The 15,557-nt window shown below is 35.9% G+C and overlaps 2 protein-coding genes across 2 annotated transcripts in view; both read right to left on the reverse strand.

Annotated features, from left to right (window-relative positions):
• Positions 1–10,084: 10,084 nt before the first annotated feature.
• On the reverse strand, positions 10,085–12,873 carry LOC106791401 (serine-rich adhesin for platelets-like). The gene is made up of 7 exons (XM_014757019.1): positions 12,855–12,873; positions 12,394–12,681; positions 12,183–12,287; positions 11,655–11,851; positions 11,452–11,606; positions 11,028–11,312; positions 10,085–10,697 (listed from the first exon to the last, which is right to left on the reverse strand). Exons 1-7 carry the CDS (start codon positions 12,871–12,873, stop codon positions 10,085–10,087), a joined length of 1,662 nt encoding a protein of 553 aa, XP_014612505.1.
• Positions 12,874–15,210: 2,337 nt separating this feature from the next.
• Positions 15,211–15,557, reverse strand: part of LOC106791402 (platelet binding protein GspB-like) — a 6,153-nt gene continuing 5,806 nt past the window's right edge. The window contains exon 2 of the mRNA XM_014757020.1: positions 15,211–15,444. Coding sequence (XP_014612506.1) covers positions 15,211–15,444 — 234 coding nt within the window. The remainder of the gene's footprint in view (positions 15,445–15,557) is intronic.

The following is a 15,557-nucleotide window of genomic DNA, read 5'->3' on the forward strand; positions in this document are numbered from 1 at the left end:
ACCTTACACCAGGCAGTATCACCACGCAATTTTAAATAGCACATTAAAATTAGAAAAAGCACCTTGCAGTAGCACTTAGAACCTAGTAGTAGCACCTTTACGTAGAAACTAGAACACAGAAGTAGCACGCTTCAGTAGCATCTAGCAACTAGCTATAGCGCCTAGCTTCTAGCCGTTGTACCAAAAGCGAGCACCTAGCAGTAGCTCATATCAGATAGCAGTAGCACCTTGCATGAGCATCTAGCGCATATAAGTAGCACTTAGAAACTAGCAATAGCGCCAAGCACAAACCAGTATCACCTTGTACTTAGTATCTATCTATAGCACCCAGCACATATAAGTAGAACAATGCAAATAGCAGCAGCTTCTAGAACATAGCAGTAGAATCTAGCAACAAGGAATAGCACCGAGCACATAGCAGTAGCATCTTGCAGTAGCAAATAGGACACAGAATTATCAACATGATATATTAAGTTTCACCTAGCACTTTGTAGTAGCACTTTTTAGTAGCTTGTTTCATATAGTAGTAGCACGTAGCAACAGGCAATGGCACCTTGCAGTATCATTTTAAACCCAGCACTAGTGCCTTTCATTTAGCAGTAGAACCTAAAGTATAAACATAGCATTAGAAATTAAAACCTTGTATCTAGCAGTTATACTTTCCATTTATCTGTGTAACCTATCACATAGCATTAGAACTATGCACCTTGTAGTAGAACGAAATATATCTTAGTTGCACTGAGCACCCTCTAGTAGCACCTATGACCAATCAGTAGAACTTTGCACTTTGTAGTAAGAGCAAGCAATTTGCAGTAGTACTTTAAACCTAATAATCCGCTGTAGCACATAGAATTTATCAATAGAATCTAGCATTAGCATCCCAAACCAATAATGTAGCAGTTGTACTAAGCTTTTATCAGTTGCTCTTAGAACCTAGCAGCATCGCCAGGCAAATTTCCGGTGCATGTAACAACTTGCAATTGCAGCTTGCACAAAGCAGTAGCAATTTGCTCTTAGCAAACGCACTTAGCATGTAGGAGTAGAACTTGGCAAATATTAGTAGCATTTAGCACAAAGCAAAAGAACCTAAACCAAGCAAAATTACATAGCATCTTGCACTAGAAACAAAAAAGTTGTAATATAACTTATTACCTAGTATCTATCGGTAGTTTTTATCATTTTTCAGTAGCACTTACCATATAGGAGCAGAAACTTACATTTTGCAGTAGAATCTTTGCAGTAGAAGTAGCTCTGAGAACGTAGCAGTAGCACACTGCGGTGGCATCTAGCTGAAGCACTTAGCAAGTAACAGTACAAACTGAAACTTAGCAACAGAAACAAGCAACAAAGAGCGGCTCCTATTATCGATCAGTAGCATCTAGAACCTAATAGTAACACCTGTCATACCCAGCCAAGCAGTAAAACCAAGCACACTGAAATAGCCATTAGCACCAGTAACCTCGCAATAGAACCTATCATCTAGAAGTAGCATCTTGCACCTTGCAGTAGCTATTAGTTTCTTGAACTTATCAGTTGCACAAAGTACCTAGCTGTAGCTTTCAAAACCTGGAAATTACCAGTAGCACCAAGAAATAAGCAGTAGAACCTAGTACCTAGAATTATCACTTAGCACTTAGCGGTGGAACCTAGAACTTAACTGTAGTACACAAAGCCTAGCACTAATTCCTAGCACTTAGAATCTCGCTTTAGCAGAAAACACTTAACAGTAGCACTTGATATCTAGCAGTAGCACTAAGTGCCTAGCTTTTTCACCTAGATTTTAACAATAGCACCAAATACCTTGAACGTAGCAATAGCTCCCAGCACCTTACGGCAGCTTTTAGCACGTAGTAATAGTACCTAGCACCTTGCACGTAGCAGTAGCTTGTAGCCTCATTCTTTGATCCAGATGCACCTAATAGTAGCATCTGGATCAAAGAACCTAGCAGTTGCCCTTTGCTACAAGAAGTAGAATCTACCAACAAAAAGTAACACCTAGCACCTAGCAGCAGCACCAAGCACCTAGCCGAAGAACCTAGCTTTTAACACTAAGCAGAAAAACCCAGCGTAGAGGACTTAACAGTAGCTCTAAGCACCTAGCAGTAGCACCTAGCACCTAAAACCTCTAAGTAGAACCAAGCAGCACGAAGTAGCACCTAAAATCTAGAAATAGCCTCTACCATTAGGCACCTAACAATATTACCTAGCGCCTAGTAGTAGCACTAAGCAACTAGCAGTAGCATTTAGCGTCCAGCTTAAGAAAAAAGAGCCAATTTCTTCAATAGAGTCCGATAATAAAATTCTTGAAAAGATTAAAAAATGTTAAATTACTACCGTCGTCGAGTTCTTTTCGTGTATAATTTTATGCATTTGCACCGAAAACTGACCGATTTTATCCTAGGATCAAAACTTCTTTGAGTTTCTGGACACTTTTTTAAATTACTTTAGAAAATTTCCATAATTTATTAAAAAAATTTTCTAGCAAGTTTGTCAATCTTTACGAGTTGGCAAGCTGTAAGATCTCTAAAAGAATTGCCTTATTTAGTCCACTTATTAAAAGCTTCGGTGAAAGAGTTACAACGTATACCACCAAATATATATTTTATGACCAGAAAAATGGGCTGATTTGTTGATGATAAGACTACTAAATATTGAACGATGAAAAAGCGGTAAATTTCTACTTATAGTTTTTCTCAAACAGAATTCAATGCTTTTTTGACAAAAACGAACATTAAAATTCTAGATTTAGAAGATTTTGAGTTCTTTGCACTTCTTTATCGACGTTTGAGAAAATTTTCATATTTATTTGAAAAATATTTTAGCAACTTTTTTGATCTGAACATGTTAGCAAGCTATAGGATTTCTAAAGGATTATTTTTTTAGCTTAGATTTTGAAAGCTTTGTTAAAAGCGTTGCAGTGAATACTACCGAATAAAAGTCTCGAAACCAAAAAAAGGCCAATTTTTTTATGCTAAACCACAAATTTTCTAAAAAGATATAAAAACGTTTAATTTGTTGTTGATAAGGGTACTTTTTGTGTAAAATTCCATGCTTTTCGGCGAAAAACGATAGTTTTTATCCTAGAAGAAAACCTTTTTCGAGTTTAGGTCACTTTTTTATATTTCCATAGAAAATTTCCATATTTTAGTAGACGAATTTTTCAGCAACCTTTCTGATCTGTACGTGGATTTAAACTATAGTATTTTTAAAGCATTGCCCTTTTAAGTTTAACTTTTGAAACCTTAGGTGAAATCGTTACAGCGAATACCAAAGTATACATATTTTGTGGCCGAAAAATATCCGATTTTTTAAAGTTAAAACAATGAATTTTCTGAAAAGAAGAAAAAGCTGTGGATTTTTATTTTTTTAGGGTTCTATTTGTCTAGAATTTAATACTTTTTTGACAAAAAAAAATCATTAAAATTTTAGGATCAAACTTTACTAATTTTTAGGGATATATTTTTTCGCTATCTTAGAAAATATCTATATTTTATTAAAAACCTTTTTAGCAACGCTTTTGATATTGACAAGTTTGCAAACTATAAGATATTCAAAGGTATACTCCTTTTAGCCTAGATATTTAAAGTTTAATCAAAAGTATTACAGATAATATTTTGTAAGGCAGGTAACAAGGCTAAAAAGAGGAAAAGCACCAGTAGAGGACAAATTAGAGAATAAAGTGTTAAAGTACATGCCAAAGGAAGTAGGTATAGCGCTTTGGGAGTTAGTAAGGAAAGTATGAAAGTAGAGGAGTGGTGTGTTTGATTCATTACAGAGGTGATAGTAAGAGAGAAAGTAGAGAACTATGGGGGGGGGGGGTTACGTTAACTTGCAAAGCCTATAAGATATATGCAAACATGTTAAATGAAAAGTTAAAGAAGGAAATAGAAGGGAAGTTAGCGGAAAGTCAGTTTGGTTTTAGAGAGGAAAGAGGGGTGATAGAGGCAATATATACTATTAAACATATAGTAGACGAAAAACTATGCAAACCAAATGGGAAAATATTTGCATGTTTCATAGATCTCAAGAAAGCATTCAATCGAGCTGATAGAGGAGTTCTAAAGGAAAGGATGATGCAGATAGGAGTATGTGTAAAGTTAAGGAATAGAATTATAGGTATTAATAAGGAAACAAGAAATATAGTTAAAGTGGGAGATGTAGAAACAGAGGAGTTTGGAACAGAAAAAGAAGTAAGGCAAGGATGTCCTTTAAGCACTTTTCTATTCAATATATATCTGGTGGACTTAAGGGAAGAGATGAAAAAATAGCAAATTGGTGGGTGCAGAATCGGGAACGAAAAAGTATGGAGTAGATCTTACGCAGATGATATTATGTTAATAGCGGATAGAGAAGAGGAGTGGAGGGGAATGTTGAGAAGGTTTAAAATGTACCTAGAATATAAGAAAATGATATTAGGTAAAGAATAAACAAAAATTTTTGTATTTGAGAAGAGAAGAGGAGAAGGGAGAAGATGGAAATAGGGAGACAAAGATTTAGAGGAAGTGGAGGAGATAAGATATCTAGGGTAGACACTACAGTAGAATGAAAAGAATGACAGATATATGGAGGACAGGAAGAGAAGAGCAATGCTGGTAATGAAGAATGCGTGGAGTATAGGGGAGAGAATATTTAAGAAAAGTTATGAGAGAAGAAGGAAGATATTCACAGCGCTAGTGGAAAATGTAGCGTTGTTTGAAGCGGAGATCTGGGGATAGGAGGAAGATGAGAGGATGGAAAGTGTACAAAGAAGGTATATAAATTGGGTTTTTGGATTAGATAGTATCACGCCAAATTATATATATAAGGAGGAAGAATGCAAATATGAAAATGGAAGAGAATAGAAGCGTTATGAGAAGCGTTAAAATTTAAAGAGAAAATTAGGGATTTAAATATAAAACTGGTGAAGGAATGTATAAGAGAAAGAGATAAAGACAGAGAAAGAGAGAAAATAGGGAAAGAATCAAAAACGAGAATAGAAGTATTACGGGGGGAAGAAGTAGTGGAGATAAGACATATGAGAGACATGGTTTTTAAAAAAAAGGTTAGAGAGAAGATACTATTAGGCAAGGAAAGGAAAGATAGAGAAAGGAGAATGGAAAAGATAGAGAACTTAAGGTACAATGCAATATATAAGAAGATAAAGGCAAAGGAGGAGTAGGAGTACCTGAAAAAGGATATGTCAGCTAAAGATAAGAAAATAATAGCGAGGTTTAGGTGTGGAAATGAGTGCAAAGGCAGGGAGTATTGGAAGAAGGAAGAGGTTAAAAAATCTAGAGTATGCAAAGTTGGAGAGGTGGACCTTGTGCATATAGTGGAGGAGTGTGAAGAAACGAGGAATGAAGAAAGGTTGGAAAATATATTACGCCAGGATGCAAAAGGGATAGAGGTATTAAGAAGAGTTATAAAGAAAAGAAAGGAAGCAGAGAAGAAGGAAGAAGAAGAAAGAAAAGAAAATGCCGTATAACACTTCTAAGATATAGACCGTATGCTCCGTTTTATTATATGTATCTACGCATTTTGTAGCGATTGTTGTCCAAGAATTTTTTTTCTTCTTTTCCATCTATTTTAAGTCTTATTCTATTTAATAAAGTTTGGTTCAATCTTTCGTTTAAGCTGTCCGAAAACGTTGCATTGACTACTGTAAACACTAGTTTGATATCATTCTCATCGAGGAAGTCTATAAATTTTCTCGAATTTATTCCTGGTTATTGATCCGCCAATATAATTCCAATTCTATCTGTTTTCCACACATTCCGAACAAATTTAATAAAATAAGTAGAATTTTCTGCCCTAAATTTTAGAATGAATGCGTATTTTGTGTAGTGATCGACTGATAGGTTCAGGTATTCTTTCGTAAATCTCTGTCCTCCAAAGTCAACAATATTTTCTTTAGACATTATTTCAAATTATTTAGTTGTTGACCTCAAGTGGGACACTAATCCTAATTTTCTTTGGCCTCTTATTTTTGTTCTTGATGCATATGTCACAATTTCAACATATTTTCTTTATATTTTCTTTCAAGTTTCTAGCTGTATATTAAGAACATATTTTACTTATTGTTTGTCTGATTCCCGTGTGAAACCATTCAGAGTCTATTTCTGTTATTAATTCTATACTTAGCTTTTTAGATAAAATTAATATTTTTTTATTTTTAACTTTTTTATAGAACATTTCATCTTTTTTTATTAATTTTTCTCTCCTTTTTTGAATCATTTTATTGTTTTCCTGATCTATTTTTATTTCATTTACGTTTATAAAATTAACTATTTTTAGTACTTTTTCATTATCTTCTGTTAGCTGCAATACCGAATTTCGGTTTATGCAATCCGCTTCAATATTAACTTTGCCTAGAATTTATCTTATTGGGAAGTTATATTGTGACAGATAATAAGGTAACTCACCGAATTCTTCATCTGCCCTCGCTTTATTATTAATGTTTTCTAGCGGCTTATGTTCTGAATGTACTTCAAATCGCCTTCTAATCAGCAAGTGTCGCCAGTATTTTACTGCTTTTTTGATAGCCAGGCATTCTAAATATATCGCTTTTTTCCTTTTCTATATATATAAAATTTTTTGTAACGGTAAAAACTAATTGCAATAATAATGTACATAGTTTAAAACAAAAGAGATTAAAGCGACCGTTTTTCGTTAAGAAAGCATTAACATGTAAGAAAAAAATAAACATAATAAAAGTTTTTCCACATTTTTTTGTTTTTTCTTAATTCTGCCAGAAAGTTTTCCAAAATAAACAACCATCAATTTCTTTTTGATATTTTTTTTTTTTGAAAATACTTTTTACTTTTTTCATATTTACTTTCAAAAAAAAGGCACAAAAGGTACATTCTTTTGTAGTTTCTATAGCTTGCGGACATGAAAATGACGAAAAAAAGGATTAAATATTATATCAAATATATAAAAGTGTTTATAACGGAAAAAACTAATTGCAATAATACTCTACATTGTTTAAATCAAGAGATTAAAACGATCGTTTTTCGTTAAGAAAGCATTAACTATTAAGCAAAAAGTAAACAATGTAGGAGTAATTCTACTTTGTTTCGTTTTTTTTTATTCTGCCGTTAAGTTTTTTAAAAAAAACAACCTCTCTAATTGTATTTGAAATTTTTTTTTGAGAAAATACACTTTGACTTTTACATATTTACTTTTAAAAAAAAGGCATAAAAGGTACAATCTTTTGTAGTTTTAATAGCTTTCGAACATGAACATTACATAAAAAAGGGATCATATAGTTTATTAAATATATACAATGTTGCTTGTAACAGTAAAAATTTATTTTATTAATACAATGCATAGTTTAAATCAAGAGATCAAAACAACCGTTTTTTGTGAAAAGAGCATTAACTTTAAAGCATAAAGTAAACAATGTAGAAGAAATTCTACTTTTTTTTGTTTTTTTTTTTTAATTCTGCCAGAAAGTCTTTAATCCAGAAAGCAACACAATTTTTGTTAAATATATTCAGAAATTTTTACAGACAGTTTAAAATATGCTATTAGAAACTAAATAGATTGGATGTCAGATTAACTACAATTGATTTTCGTCAAAAAAGAATTGAATTCTACACGTAAATTAAACCAGAATAGTTCTACTTAAATGATTTTTTCTCTTTCTTGGACTGCAGTGGTCAGAATATAATTGATATCAGCTTAATTTTTTTGGAATAAATACTTTTTATTCGTAAGTATACGCTTCAAAGCATAAAAGCAAACGTTTTACAGCATCTTTTAAATAGCACTTCTTTAAAAAACTAATAGTTTCCAACAAAGCTTTTTTTAAATTTCTAAAGAAATGCTATTTAACAGAAGCTATGAAACGTTAGCATAAAAACTTTGAAACTTATACTTACGAATAAAAAGTATTCGGTCTAAAAAAATTGAGCTGATATCATGAACACGTTTCCTTTAAACCGTTTATTGAAGACTTTCCGTTCAAGCCGCATAGGGCGTATGCGCCTTACTCTTTACATTTGTTTCTGGCGTTTGCCTTTTTGTTGTAGCTTAAACTAATAGTTTAGCATGGAGCGTATACGTCCCACGGGGCAGGGAACGTGTTAATATTCCGATTACTGCAGCCCAAGAAAGAGAAAAAGTCATTTTAATACAAGTATTTTGGTATACTTTACGTGTAGAATATAATTCCTTTTTGACAAAAGTCTGTTGTTGTTAACCTGACATTTAATCTGTTTAGTTTTAAATAGCACATTTCTCATTATCTCTAAAAATTTCTCAATATATTTAAAAGAAATTTTCGCTTTTTTCTAGATTGGATCTTAGTTCGAAGCTATTAGATTTATAAAGAAATGCTATTGACCAGAAGCTATTAAACGTGTGCTTTCAGACTTTGAAGCATGTACTTACAAATAAATTGTATAGACTCCGAAGAAATTGAGCCTATATCATTTCAATTTCGATCACTGCTGGCCAAGAAAGAGCAAAAGTCATTTTAATATAACTATTTAGGTGCACTTTACGTGTAGAATACAATTATTTTTCGACGAAAATCAACTGTTGTTAACAAGACATCCAATCTGTTTAGTTTCTAATAGCACATTTTTTAAAGCTGCAAAAATATCTTATAATATCTTAAAGAAATTGTCCTACAAATATTTGTGTTAAAGTTGCATGTGCAATAGCAGTTGCAGTGGCAGTCGCATCTCCAGATAAAGTCGCAGTGATAGTTGCAGTAGCATGTGCAGTTCAAGTAGACTTTGAAGTTCCATGTGCTGTAGGAATTTGCAGTTTTATGAGCTGGTTTAGCTGAAGTTGCATGTACAGTTTCAGTTTTATGTGCTTGTGCAGCCTAAGTAGCAGATACAATTACATGTGCAGTTGCAGTTGCTGGTGTACTAGCAAGTTATCTTGCAGCTGCAGTAGCATTAGCAGTTTCTGTGCATTTGCAGTGTCATTAGCAGTAAAGTGGCATGTACATTTGCAGTTGAATATGCAGCTGCAATGGCTATTTTACATGCAGTGGCAGTCGCAGTTGTATGTTCAGTGCAATCGCAATTGCATGTATAGATGCAGTCTCTGTTGCAGATGAATGTGAAGCAGCATTTGCATTTGCAGTTAGCGTTGCAGATAAAATTTCAGTTGCATGAGCAATTTTAGTAGCAGTTGCATTAGCAGTTGCAGTGGCATGTGCAATTTTAGTTTCATTTGCATTTAAAGTTGGAGGTGATTTTTCTGTTGCATATGAATGTGCAGCTTTAGTAGCAGTTGCAGTAGCTTGTGCAGTTGCAGTTGCCTTTTTAATTGCAGTGGTATTGGCCTTTGCAGATGCAGTTGTATGTGCATTTTTAGTTAAAGAAGCAGTTAAATTTGCATGTGCAGTCCGGTTACATATGCATTTTTAATTGCAATTGCATGTGCAGTTGCAGTTGGTAATGCATTCTGATTGGCATATTTAGATGCATTTGAAATAGAAGATTCTGTTGCAGTAACAATTGAAAGTGCATTTTCAGTTGCTAAGAAATATGTTGTTTTATTTGCTTTTGCATGTTTAGTTACAGTCTAAATTGCATGTGCAGTTTCAGTTGCCGGTGAATTTGCAGTGAAATGTGCAGTTAAAGTTGCATTTGCAGTTCCAGTTAAATTTGTAGTTTTAGTGTCGTGTGCAGTGCAGTTTCGTGTGCAGTAAAAGTAGCATTTGCAATAACATTGGCTGGTGTATTTGCAGTTGTATGTGCAGTGCAGTTGCCTGTGCTCTCGTAGTGGCATTTGCGATAACAATTGCTGGTTCATTTGCTGTTGCATGTTCATTAACACTTCTAGTATCATCTGCAATTGCAGTTGCAGTTGCAGCTCCATATGCAGTTCCTTTTGCAGTTGCTTTTTCTTTAGTAGTTAAAGTTTTAGTTAAATGTTTAGTTGCAGTCTTAGTTACAGTTGCATTTGTAGTTGCAATTTTATTTGCAGGGTCTAGTTTAATCACAGTTGCATATGCAGTTGCAGTTGCATTTGCTGTTGCAGTAACAGTTGCAGTTGCATGTAAAGTTGCAGTTGCATTAGCAGTTGCAGTCGCCTTTTTAGTTACAGTTGTATTTTTTTTTAAATTCAGTTGCATGTGCAGTTAGTGTTGCAGTTTTCTCTGCAGTTGTAGTTGCATGTTCAGTGGCAGCAGCATTTGTAAATGCAGTAACAGGTTGTTTGCACTTGTATATGAATATGCAGCTGCAGTAGCAGTTGCAGTAGCATGTGCTTTTGCAGTTTCAGTCCAAGATGTGAGCCTATTTATATGTGCTGTTGCAGTTGCGGTAGCAGCTGCTAGTATAGATGCAATTATAGTTGCAGTACAATATTCAGTTGCAGTTACTTCTGCAGTTGCAGGTGCATTTGCGATTGCAGTTGGTAGTGCATTTAAAGTTGCATATGCATGTTCTGTTGTTGTTGTACCTGCATGTGCAATAGCACCTGCAGTTGCAGTGAAATGTGAAAATGCAGTTAAATGTAACGTTGTAGTAGAATTTGCAATTGCAGTAACAGGTAAATTTGCAGATGCATATGCATGTGTTGTAGCAGTAGCAGTTGCGGACGCATGTGCAGTTGCAGTTGCATCTGCCGATGAAGTGGCAGTTGCAATAGCATGTCTAGTAGCTGTTGCATTAGCATTTGCAGTTTTATTTGCATTTGCTGTTGCAGTTTTCGTTACAGCTGCATGCAAAGAATCTATTGCATTCGCAGTTCTTTTTGCTTATATAAGTCCAGCCGCATGTGCAGTGGCAGTTGCACGACGTGTGCAGGTAAAGTTGCAGTAGCAGCTGCATGTGCAGTGGCAATTGCATCTACAGTTGCATTTGCCTTTTTAGTTGCAGTTGTATTTGCATTTGCAGTTAAAGAAGCAGTAAAATTGGCATGTGCAGAGCAGTTTAATATGCAGTTTCAATTGCTATTGCATGTGCAGTGGCAGTTTCAGATGTTAATGCTATTTTAATTTCAGATGTAGTTGCTGATGCATTTAAAGTTTCTGTTGCAGTAGCAGTTGCATGTTCATTTGCAGTTTTAGTTGCATTTGCAGTTGCTGTGGCGTGTGAAGTGCAGTTGCTTGTGCAGTTAAAGTAGCATTTAAAATTTTATTTGCTGTGACATTTGCATTTGCATACAAATGTGTATTTTTAGTTGCAGTTGATTGTGCAGTTTTATTTAAAATTGCAGTTGCTGGTAATTTTGCAGTGGCAAATAAATATGCAGCTGCAGTAGCAATAAAAGCTGCATGTGGAGTTGCAGTTGCATAGAAATATGTTGTTGTATTAGTATTTGTATGTGCAGTTATAGTTGCATTTGTATGCGCAGTGCAGTTCCTTGTGCAGTGAAAGTAGCATTTGCCATCGCCTTAGCTGGTGCATTTGCAGTTACATAAAAGGTTGTAGTTTTAGTTGCAGTTGCATGTGCCTTTGCAGTTGCAGTTGAATCAGCAGTTGCAGTTGCAGTAGCAGTTACATGTGCAGTGCAGTTTCCTGTGCTTTTGTATTAGTATTTGCAGTAACATTTGCTGGTGCATTTGCTGTTGAATGTTTATAAAAAGTTGTAGTGGCAGTTGCATTTGCAGTTCCAGTTGCAGCTCCATGTGCAGCTCCTGTTGCATTTGCTGTTTCCTGTGCAGTTGCAGTTCTAGTTTAATTTGCAGTTGCTGCCTCAGTTACAGTAGCATTTGTAGTTGCAATTGCATTTGCAGTTTCATTTGCTAGTTTAGTTGCAGTTGCATAAGTATTTTCAGTAGCATTTGCAGTCGCAGTAATAGTTGCAGTTACATGTGTAGCTGCAGTGGCATCTGCAGTAGCAGTCGAATTTTTAGCTGCAGTTTTATTTGCATTTGCAGACTCAGTTTCGAGTGCAGTTGCTAATGCAGTTGCATTTGCAGTTTTAGTTGCATGTGCAGTTGCAGTTGCATTTGCAATCGCGGTTACTGGTGATTTTGCAGTTGCATATGAATGTGCAGCTGCAGTAACATGTGCAGTTTCAGTGGCATTTGCAGTTAAAAATGCATTTTGAGTTAAAGTAGCATGTGCAGCAGCAGTTGCATCTTTAGCTTTAGTTGCCTTTTCACATTTAGTTTTATTTGCATTTGCAGATTCAGTTGCATGTGCAGTTTCTGTGGCAGTTGCATGTGCAGTTGCAGTTGCTGGAGTATTTGCAGTTAAATATGCAGTGGCAGTTGCATTAGCAGTTACAGTTTAGTGGAAGTTGCATGTGCAATAAAGATTTATGTATTATTGCAGTTGCTAGTGTATTGGCAGGKAAGTATGCAGCTGCAGTTGCACTTTCAGATGCAGTAGCTGTTGCAGTAGGATGTGCAGTTTAGTGGCTTTTGCAAGGTTAGTTGCAGTTTTCATTGCAGCTGCATGCGAAGTTACATTTGCATATAAGTTGCTAATGTAATACAAGTTGCATGTGCGTTTGCAGTTGCCGTTTTATTTGCAGTATTATTAGCAATTGCTGGTGAAGATGAATTTGCAACTGCCTTTGAATATGCCGCAGCAATAGCATTTGCAGTGGAATGTGCAGTTACAGTTGCATCTGCAGTTGATATTGTACTGAAAGTTACAGTAGCATGTGCTATAGCAGTTGCATCTGCAGTTTCTGTAGCTTTTTCAGTTTTAGTTTCATTTGTATTTGCAGATTTAGTTGTATGTGCGGTTTTTGTTGCACGAGCATGTGCAGTTGCAGTTGCTAGAGAATTTGTAGGTTAATATGCAGTTGCAGTTGTATAAGCAGTTTTAGTGCAGTTGCTGTTGCATGTGCAGTAAAGTTTTATGTACAGTGGCAGTTGCTAGTTTATTTGCAGGTTAATATGTATTGGCAGTTGCAATTTAAGATGCAGTAGCAGTTGCAGTAGCATGTGCAGTGCTGTTGCAGTTGCATGTTCTGTTGTCGTTTCCGTTGAAGCTGGATTTAAAATTGCATTTGCATTTGCAGTTGCCGTTTCAGATATAAGTAAAAAGGCATGTGCAGTTTTAGTTGGACTGCATGTGCAGTTTAAGATGCAGTTACAGTTGCATGTGCAGATGCTATTGCATCTAAAGTTCTAGTTGCCTTTTTAGTTAAAGCTGTATTTGCATTTGCAGATCCAGCTGCAAGTGCAGTTTCTGCTGCAGTTGCATGTGCAGATGTAGTTTCCTGTGCAGTTGCAGTTGCGTTTGCAATTGCGTTTACTAGTGATTTTGTAGTTTAAGATTAATGTGCAGCTGCGGTGGCATGTGCAATTTTAGTAGCATCTGCAGCCCAAAATGCTGTTAGAGTTACAGTAGCATGTGCAGCATCAGTTGCATCTGCAGCTTTAGTTGCCTTTTCACATTGAGATTTATTTTTATTTGCGGATTCAGTTGCATTTCCAGTTGCTGTTGCAGTGGCATGTGCAGTTGCAGTTGCATTGGCAATTGCAGTTACTGGTGATTTTGCAGTTTAATATGAATGTGCAGCTGTAGTATTATTTGCAGTTTTAGTAGCATGTGCAGTTGTAGTTGCATCAGCAGTTGAATTTGCAGTTAGAGTTGCAGTAGCATGTGCAGTTGCAGTTACAGTTGTTAATGAATTTTTGTTTGCATATGTAGATGCAGTTGCAATAAAAGTTTTTGTTGCAGTAGCATTTGCTGGTGCATTTGCAGTTGCATAGAAATGTGTAGTTGCAGTTGCAGTGTTATGTACAGTCTAAGTTGCCGTTGCATGTGCAGTTGCAGTGGCAAATACATTTGCATCTGCAGTTAAAGTGGCAGTGAGAGTTGCCGTGATATGTGCAGGTAAAGTAGCATCTGCAGTTTCAGTGCAGTAGTATTTGCAATTTTCTAAGCTGGTTTAGCTACAGATGCATGTTCATTTTTGTTGCAGTTGCAGATGCATGATCAGTTGTTGTGGGATGTGCAGTCTAAGTTGCTTTTTTTTTTTAAGTTGCAGTTTCATATGCAGTTGCATGGGCAGTTGCATTGGCAGTGTAAATTGCATTTACACTTGCATGTGCAGTTTCAGGTGCATTGAAAGTTGTAGTTGCAGTGAGAGATGCAGTGGCGTGTGTAGTAGTGGTTGCATCTGCAGCTTTAGTTGCCTTTTTAGTTACAGCTGTATTTGCATTTGCAAATTCATTTGCATGTGCAGTTGCATGTGCAGTTGAAATTGCTTGTTTATGTGCAGTCGAATTTGCTGCTGCAGTTGCCTTTTCTGCTTCAGTAGAATTTGCAGTTGTATAGGCAGTAAAGATGCATAGGCAGTCTTATATGCAATTTCCTGTGCATGTGGTGTTGCAGCTGCAGTTTTTGTCTAGTAACAAGTGCAGCTTCAGTTGCAGTAGCAGCTGGATGTACAGTAGCAGTTGGTGGTTCACCTGAAGTAGCATATGCATGTGCAGTTTTAGTTTCAGTAGCATGTGCAATAGTAGTGGCAGTTGCATTGAATTGTTAAGATGCAGTTGCATGTACAGTTTCAGTTAAACGTACAGTTTCAGTTGCATGTTTATGTACAGTTTAAGTTTCAGATACAATCGCATGTGCAGTTGCAGTGGCTTGTGAATTAGCCAGTGAATATGCAGTTGTAGTAGCATTTGCAGTTGCATTTGCAGTGAAGTTGCATGTGCAGTGGCAATTTCATCTTTAGTTGCAGTTGCTTTTTTAGTTGCAGTGGTATTTGCATTTGCAGGTGGAGTTATATGTGCATTTTAGTTAAAGTAGCAGTTGTATTTGCATGTGCGGGGCAGTTACTTATGCAGTTACATTCACCTTTTTAGTTCTAGTGGTTTTGGCATTTGCAGATTCAGTTGCATTTACAGTGGCATGTGCTCTTGTAGTTGCTTGTATATTTGCAGTTTAATTAGCTGCTGCATTTGCCTTTTTTGCTGCAGTGGCATTTGCAGTTGTATAGGCAGTGAAACTGTAAATGCAGTCCTATATGCAATTGCCTGTGCATTTGCAGTTGCAGTCGCAGATGTGTGTTTAGTTACAAGTTCAGTTTTAGTCTTAAAAGCAGCTGCATGTGCAGTTGCAGTTGCAGTTGCAGTTGTAGTTGCACGTGCAGTTGCAGTTGCAGTTGTAGTTGCATGTGCAGTTGCAGTTGCAGTTGTAGTTGCATGTGGAGTTGCAGTCTCGTCTGCCGTTGCAGGTGCTTTTCCAATTGCAGTAGGTGGTGCATATGAAGTAGCATATGCATGTGCTGTAGTAGTTTTAGTTGAATTTGCAATGGCAGTAGCAGTTGCAATTCCAGTTTGTAGTGCATTTAAAGCTTCATATGCATGAGCTGTTGTAGTAACATTTGCAATTGTAGTTGCTGGTGATTTTGCAGTAAAATATGCTGTGCAGCTGCACCATCAGTTGCAGTAGCATGTACACTTGCAGTTACAGTTAGAGTTTCAGTAGCATGTGCAGTAGCAGTTGCATCTGCAGCTTTATTTGCCTTTTCAGTTATAGTTGTATTTGCATTTGCAGATGTAGTTTTATAAGCATTTGCAGTCTAAGTAGCAGTTTAATTTGCATGTGCAGAGTAGTTACATATGCAGTTGTAAATGCAATAGCATGTGCTGTTGCTATGAAACGTTTTTTTTTAAGCTTTAAAGCGTATACTTA

Source organism: Polistes canadensis, unplaced genomic scaffold (assembly GCF_001313835.1).
Source record: "Polistes canadensis isolate GaletaPanama2010 unplaced genomic scaffold, ASM131383v1 scaffold_304, whole genome shotgun sequence".
Classification (NCBI taxonomy): domain Eukaryota; kingdom Metazoa; phylum Arthropoda; class Insecta; order Hymenoptera; family Vespidae; genus Polistes; species Polistes canadensis.